Below are 7,929 nucleotides of genomic sequence, written 5' to 3'. Positions count from 1 at the left end.
TCCACGGCTACCACCATATACTTCAGCTTCCCTGGTTCTTCTTGGAATGGACCCACTATGTTTATGCCCCACTGGTAGAAAGGCGATGGGCTGGATATGTTGCTTAGCGGCGCCGGGGGTTTCGCCTGGACTGGGGCGTAAGACTGACACTCCCCACATTTCTTGGTTACTTCTACCGCGTCTTGATGTATCGTCGGCCAGTATACCCCCATTCGTAGCACCTTTCCTATCAAAGCCCTCGCCCCTTCGTGTGTGCCTACCTACCCTGAGTGTGCTTCCTGCAATATCTCTCTCCCCCTGGCTTGATCTACACATTTTAGCCATGGAGACGTGAATCCCTTCTTGTACAATCCCCCATTCACCATTGCGTATGAGGGCGCCTTTATACGTATTTTTCTGGCCTCGTCATGGTCGTCCGGTAGCACTCCTCTCTGGAGGTATTCCCGGAACAGTGTCATCCATGTGGGTCCAGCGGGGGTCAAGATGTTCACCTTCTGTTCATCAATGCTTTCCTCCCGGAGCACCTCCACTAAAACTTTCATTGACAGGTGGTCAAAACAAGTGGACACTAGCTTGCTCAAAGCGTCTGTCCTCTTGTTCTCACTTCTGGGTATCTGCTTGATTGTAAATTGGCCGAATGATCCTACCAGTTGCTTTACCATCTTTACATACTTTCCCATTCTTTGGTCTCTTACCTCGAAACTCCCATTGACTTGGTTCGCTGCTAACCTTGAGTTGGTTAGTGTTGTTACAGCTTTCGCACCCATCTGTTTGGCGAGTCGCAACCCAGCAAGCAGCGCCTCGTACTCCGCCTCGTTGTTCGATGTATGGAAGTCGAAACGGAGGGCGTAGGTTACCTCTTTTCCTTCTGGGCTAGTCAGGATCAGCCCCGCCCCTGAGCCTTCCCTGCTGGACACTCCGTCCGTGTACAGGGTCCATGAGCCATCGCCGGTAGGGGCCTCCTTAACTACCCACACCTTTTCTTTCGCCGGGTTCCCTCCATCAGGAATTTCTAGTAAGAAATCAGCCGGCGCCTGCCCTTTGATACTTGTTCTTGGGCGGTAGTTTATATCGTGCTCTCCCAGTTCAATTGCCCACTTGGCCAGCCGACCCGACGTCTCCGGCTTAAGCAAGACCTGTTTAATGGGGTAGATTGTGAGTACCTTGATTTGATGTGCCTAGATGTATCGCCTTAATCGTCTCGCAGCGTAGATGAGTGCCAACACCAATTTTTCCAGCGTGGGATAGTTGAGTTCTGGTCCCCGCAGTGCTCTGCTAACAAAGTATACCGGTCTCTGCTCCCCTTCCCTTTCCACAGCCAATACTGATGATATCGCTTCGCCTGATGTTGAAAGATACACTTGTAATGTTTCTCCAGGGATGGGGGTTGCCAGAGTCGGTAGCTTGTGCAGTGCTTCCTTGATTCTCTGGAGCGCCTTCTCAGCTTCATTCGTCCATTGGAAATTGTTTTTCTCGATGCATCCCTTTAAGGTGTGGAACAGTGGCATAGCCTTGTCGGCATATTTCGAGATGAACCTGCTTAGAGCTGTGAGCTTCCGGTTCAGACCTTGTGCATCTCTAAGAGAGTTTGGGGTTGGCGTCTCGATGAACTCGTCGACCTTGGTCGGGCTGGGCTGGAAGCCTTGTCTAGTAACATAGTAGCCCAAGAATTGCCCCTCTTCCACTCCAAACGTGCATTTGGCTGGGTTTAGTTTCATCTTGGCCACCTCTAATGTCTTGAAAGTCTCTTCGATGTCTTGCATCATCTTTTCTTCATTTGGACTCTTAATCACCATATCATCTACATACACCTTAATATTCCTTCCAATTTGCTTGGCGAATATCGAGTCGACTAGCCGGTGGTATGTCGCCCCTGCATTCTTTAACCCAAAAGGCATCTTGGTGTAGCAGAACGTGCCATGGTCTGTATAGAAGGCTGTTTTCTCTTCGTCTTCTTTGCTCATCAATATATGGTGATACCCTTTGTACGCATCCAAGAAGCATTTTAGCTTAAATCCCTGTAGCGACTCTACCTTGTGATCGATTTCCGGGAGTGGGTAGCAATCCTTAGGGCATGCCTTGTTTAGATCAGAAAAGTCGATGCGCATGTGCCACAACCCATCCTGCTTGCGGACCATAACTGGGTTTGCAATCCACGTTGGGAACATCGCGTCCCATACTATTCCGGCCTCCGTCAGCTTAGACACTTCTGCATTGATCGCCCTGTTACGGTCTCCTCCTTATACCCTCTTCTTCTGCTTAACCTCTTTTACCCCCGGTTTGATCATTAGCTTATGTTCAATGACCTTCCTTTCTACCCCCACCATATCCGTGGGGGTCCAAGCAAATACATGTTTGTAGCGTTTGAGCAGATCGACCAATGCTCTTCTTGTGTGGCTTGGGAGGTCGCTTCCAACATTGACCGGCTGGTCGGGGTATCCCTCATTGATTACCTCTTTCCCATTTGCAGGATTGCCCCTGGGCCTCTTGAGCCCTTTGGTTATTTCTGCTGGCTTCATAACTGTATAGCACCGCAATTCTATGGGCGGGGTGGCCAAAATCATGGCTTCGCCTTTTGGTGTGTCAAATTTCATGATCCCATGCATGGTTGAAGTTACGGCCCCTAGCTTCAAGAGGGCAGTCCTCCCTAAGATGATGTTGTGCTCCACCGACTGTCGAATGACCACAAAGTCTATCAGGGCGGTCTTCTTCCGCTGCTTGTCGTGGCTAGTGATTGTTAAGGGGAGGTGGATTGTGCCCAACAGCCACAGGCTGTGGCCGGTGAATCCCACCAGCCTACCCGTCATAGGTCACAAATTGTCTTTCTAGTGATCCGGAAGGAGCCGGAAACAATGCTCATAGATGATGTCTGCTGAACTCCCGGTGTCGACATAGAGCCTATGGATAGTCACGTCCTTGATGGATGCCTGTATTATCAGAGGGTTGTCACCTTTCCAGCCGTCCGGCCAGGGATCCTTTATGGAAGACGTGAGCGTGCGTGTTTAACAATGACTTGCTCGCCCCGCTGTTCCTCCCTACTTCTTTTGCTGCGTATCATGAATATCTCCTTGGGCTGAACTCCTTCGTGGGGTGGACCATTGGCGTTCTCAGCATCGAATTTGGCGCGTAGGCTTTGCGCCACCTCCACCGGGTCTCCCTTAGCTTGTTTCTCCTCCATCTCCTTCTTTAGTACCGAATAGCTAGTTTTATCATGCGTTTTGCTTTTGTGGTACTCACAATACCGACTCTTAGGCGACTTGGCTGGCTGCTGTTTCTTAGACACTGCATATACTTCTGGGCGGAAAACCCGTCTGTCGTCTTTAATAAATGGTCGGAAACATGGCAGTGGTCTTCTTGCTTGGCCATAGTATCTTCCTCCCCCCGGAAATCCGTGTGGGTCGGGTGGTGATGTCTAGTCGCTATAGCATTCAAGTAGGCCTGCTTGGCTGCTTCACCATCTTCCTGCCGTAGGTATCGCTCCACTCTTTCTTTCAACTCAGCTCGTGTTAGAGGCTTCTTTCCCATGAGTTTTTGCGAGAGGGGCCCAAGCAGGAGTCCCCATGTGAAAGCACCAGCAATGAGCCCTTCGTCATGCGCCGGTACATCCAGCGTAGCGTTTATGAACCTTGTAAAGTATTCTCGAACAATCTCCCGCTCCCTTTGTTTATAGCCTATAATTGAATGAGAATCGCCTTTGTATTTATGTAGCTGGATGAAGTTGGTAAGGAAGAGGTACTTGAGCTGAGCGAAGATTGAAATGCTGCCCGGTTGTAGCGTTTTGAACCATGTGCCGGCATTGCCATCGAGCGTCGTCGGGAAGTATGTGCTCCAAAACTTCTCGTTAAGCTTTAGCAACGTCATCGTCCATTCATATGTATCAATGTGGCTATCTGGGTCAGTGGTTCCATTGTACGTTTTAAGCGTTGGGAGCTTTACAGTGTTTGGAATTTCGTAATCCAACAGCTCTTTAACAAACGGAAATGTTACGCTCTAGGAATAACCATCCTGGTTTGGAGCAGTCGACGTCCCTTGCTGGTATTGAGAACTCCTTCCATGATGTGGGGGCGTAAGGTAGCCTGGACTTGGTCCATAAAAGGGGTATGGCTGGAATGGTAACTGGAGGGGATAGCTAGTGGAGAAAGGGTGCATGGATGTAACAGGGTTGATCATTATCGGCTATTGTAAGTTGTTGTTTGGGAGGATAGTCAGTCCAGTCCATGCTCCAACCGTCGGGTAGACGGGTGGTGAATGGTTCATCATTGTTTGCGTCAATGGTGGTAGTAGAGTTGTGGAACTCTGTCCACCAGTCGTCTGGAACGATGTAGGTGTTACGAATGTCGGTGAAAGGTTGAAAATATGGCTCGATGGAGGTGTAGTTGAGTGAACTATTCGCGCCTGTTGCAGCGGCGGTGCAAAGAACGACGGCATCTGAAGCTGTGTAGGCGAAAGTAGCTCCACCGGAGTTGTTCCTTGCTGAGAAAACAACGGTTGCGAAATATTTCTGGCGGCCGTTGTAGAACTTCCTTCGCCCAAAACTGGCCTGTTGGTTGCTGTAGGCCGTGGCGTTTCGTCCAACGTCGTCATGGGACGTATGGGACTAATTGGTCGTCCCTCACTACCGTTGGACGCCATTGATGCTTGCTTTCATGCTTTTATTTGTGTTCTTCGTCTCACAAACGGATGGCACCAAATGATGGAACCCTGTCCCGGATGAGACCTTGCTTCTGACTCTGGGATGAGATCTTCTTGGTTGCCTGATTATAACTGCAAGATCACAAAGAACAAGGGCCGTCAGTCGCTTCCCGGGAGGGGTTCCCAGGAGAACGCTCCGATAGTCAAGTTAGGATGACTTTAGGGTTTGTGTTTGTTCTCTCAAGATCGGTTAGAGAGCTTACCTCGCTGGTCTTGTGTGCACATCCTTTTATACCTAGCGCTCCTGCCTGGTCCGTACCAAACATGATCACATTTGGAGGAGACAAGGTCAGAGGCGCTGATTGGAGGGTCGCGCGCCCTCAACCGCTAGAGCGCTCTCATTGGCTCCGACGGTAATGCTCTGATCCTGCCCTTTGTCTCCTGACCGTATCTTTTGTCTTGGAGCAAGGAGCGTTACTTGGTGGGCGCGAGCCTTCCGCATGTCCGTTTCGCTCCCGGGGACGCCAGCGGGCGCTGAGCCTGCTGGGCTGAGCCTGGCTGGTGTGCCCGGCTCTAGGGCTTGGACGTGGTTCTACTGTGCTGCCCTAGGCACACCGTCACTCCCACTTGCACAATATTCATTACAGACTGACATAGACAGTAGCTGACGTCTTGCAACGGGCTACTGCCCCTAACAATATATAAAGGGTGATATCTCATCAAAGGCAAATTCTAGGATCTCTAAGCTACAATTCTTACTAAATGTGTGGTATCGATTATTCCATTGTCTCAGACATCATATCGAACATGAGATATGGATCACCATCAATCTCATTTAGTATTCAACTTGTAGTAAGGCCTTACATGTCTAACTCTTAACAAATAAGAGGGACAAATCCCATCTCGACTACATGTGCCCATCATTGTAGTTCATGTCATGCCCATTGATGGCCCTTATGACTGCCTATAACGGAACACCATTAAACTAGGTCAAAGCACAACAATTCCTACACTTTATGTCCCAAATATGCATCGCATGTCTAAGAATACAAAGATACAACCTTGATTAAAAAATCACTCTTGACTACAATCCATAAAGTGATTTTGATGCGGGTCAAGTCCAATACTTATTCTCCTATTCATGTACCTATGAAGTTGGTAGCAGCTCTTTTTATTCTCATTTCCATGAGCATCCACCAATCCACTCATATTATTCTTACCTCATAGATGCTCATACAACTATGAATGAAACCTAGTTATTGAAGCATTTAAACATGCTAAAATAGAACACATCAATTATTTATTGAAAGACTCATATCCAATATCTCATCTCATTACAATATATGCTGCTTTTTTGTTCCAATATCCAGATACTAAATTTCAATCAAATATATCTACTTATAACAACAAGGCCCTATAGCACCAGCTTGAGTTTCATGCTTTAGCTAATGAAGGATATTTGTTAAGTAGATTTGACAAAATTGATTTGAATAAACTTTGCGAATACAAACATATTCAGTTTTATATATATAACTCATACATAAAGAAAACTATTAAGAATGTATTAGATGCTTAAATATGGCTTAGATACCAATACCAGCTTAATGGGATTATTCATAGTCATAATGAACTATACTTTAAGCAACTTAGTATGTGGTTCTCTAACCCACAATGTACTCTAAATGTGATTTGTAACTGAAAATAAAATCTATATGGAAACACTATTCATGTAACTTTTTTTGGATAAGGTGTCTAAGTTCATAACTTATTTGGTATATACTTGACCCGACCCGGCATGGTCCATTTGGGTTGCACTTCACCCGAACTATTTATGGATAATTTTATGAGAATTGTATACTTATGATTTATTAATATATTATAAGTTATAATATATTAATATAAAGTCATGACATTTAATTAGTTTTAATCTTGAATTAATTATGAGTTAATTTAGTGATTAAAAGGAAGACTAATTAAATCATGGGCTATTATATTTATATGGTGTGGGCTAATACTCATTTGTTAATGGGCTAAGCTTATATGGAAGTCCATGGATTCTCCATGGAGCTTTTAACCCAACGATCCTTGGAAAGGAAAAGACATGGGGTATTAGGGTTTCACCTTAACCATGCACACTATATAAACAAGCTTATGTTGCATGAAATAGAACCCTAGTGTGTGTAAGGTGTGGCCGATTTCTAAGAGTGTGTATACTCTCTCATAAAGTTTTCCAAGTTTGTGGTGATTTGTGATTTCCATTTGAGGCATTCACATTATTGGTTCTTGGCTCTCAAACTCCAAGGAATCAACACTCATCAAAAGGTATGTAATTCACCAAGTTCTTTTATGTTTAAAATTTCCCCATGCCATGCTAGATAGGTTATAAACCTTGGAAAACAAATTTTGCATGTATTTAGACAAACATAGATCCAAGATTTATTAGGGTTGCATGTACACTTAGGAAGTGTTAGAATGCTCAAAACCCAACAGTGGTATCAGAGACGAGGCTTGTTTGTTTGATACTTGATGCAAAATAGTGAAAAAAATCGATTTTCTTGTTGTCTGCACAGGGGAATCGCCGAGTCCATGGGGGGACTCGACGAGTCCAAGCCTATCTTCAACCAACTCGGCGAGTCTGTTCGTGCACTCGGCGATTTGGTCATGCAGAATGCAGTTTTTTCGATATTGTTGCTGGAAATGGACTAGAAACATTACCCTAAGCTGTTTTAGTGTTTTAAAAATTGTTTTAGTTGGTGTAATGGTTGTTCTAATCCATTTACAATGGCTTATATCAAAATTCCATGATCTGATGTGTTCATATATTTATTGAAATTCTGATGATCATGTTTATGTTCTTATGAATTTAGAAGATGATAAGAATTATTTGCTGAATTGTTTAGAATTAATTCTTGATCATTTATGTGTTTTAATGGAGTCCATAATTTGTCCTCAAGTTATGGATATCCAAAGGTCACTTCTTTTAAACACACATTAAAAACACATAAGTTACATAAAAATGAAGAGTCTTAATTTTTATGAACCTTTAATTCATAAGTTATGAAATGAAAAGTCTTGAAGAGTTTCAAAACTTGCCCTCAAGTTTTGGAATTTGAAAAGTTTCACACACTTTAATAAACTTTAATTCCAATCCTTAGAGTTTTAATAGTTAAAATTCAACACTTATACTATTTATAACATTAATGGTTAATTATTATATATATATATATGTATAATAATAAGTCGTTTTACCGTTAGTAGGCCTCATTCACGAAGTCGGTCTATAAGGGGGGGTATAAG

The 7,929-nt window shown here is 44.6% G+C and overlaps 1 protein-coding gene across 1 annotated transcript; it reads right to left on the bottom strand.

Annotated features, from left to right (window-relative positions):
* Positions 1-260: 260 nt before the first annotated feature.
* Positions 261-2,108, bottom strand: LOC128133680 (uncharacterized). Its single transcript, XM_052771199.1, has 2 exons — positions 1,290-2,108; positions 261-1,136 (listed from the first exon to the last, which is right to left on the bottom strand). The coding sequence occupies exons 1-2, from the start codon at positions 2,106-2,108 to the stop codon at positions 261-263; spliced, it is 1,695 nt and encodes a 564-aa protein (XP_052627159.1).
* Positions 2,109-7,929: the final 5,821 nt, after the last annotated feature.

This window comes from Lactuca sativa, chromosome 4 (assembly GCF_002870075.4).
Source record: "Lactuca sativa cultivar Salinas chromosome 4, Lsat_Salinas_v11, whole genome shotgun sequence".
Taxonomy (NCBI): Eukaryota; Viridiplantae; Streptophyta; class Magnoliopsida; order Asterales; family Asteraceae; genus Lactuca; species Lactuca sativa.
Note: the sequence above shows the minus strand (reverse complement) of the source record. Positions and strands in the feature narration are given on the sequence as shown.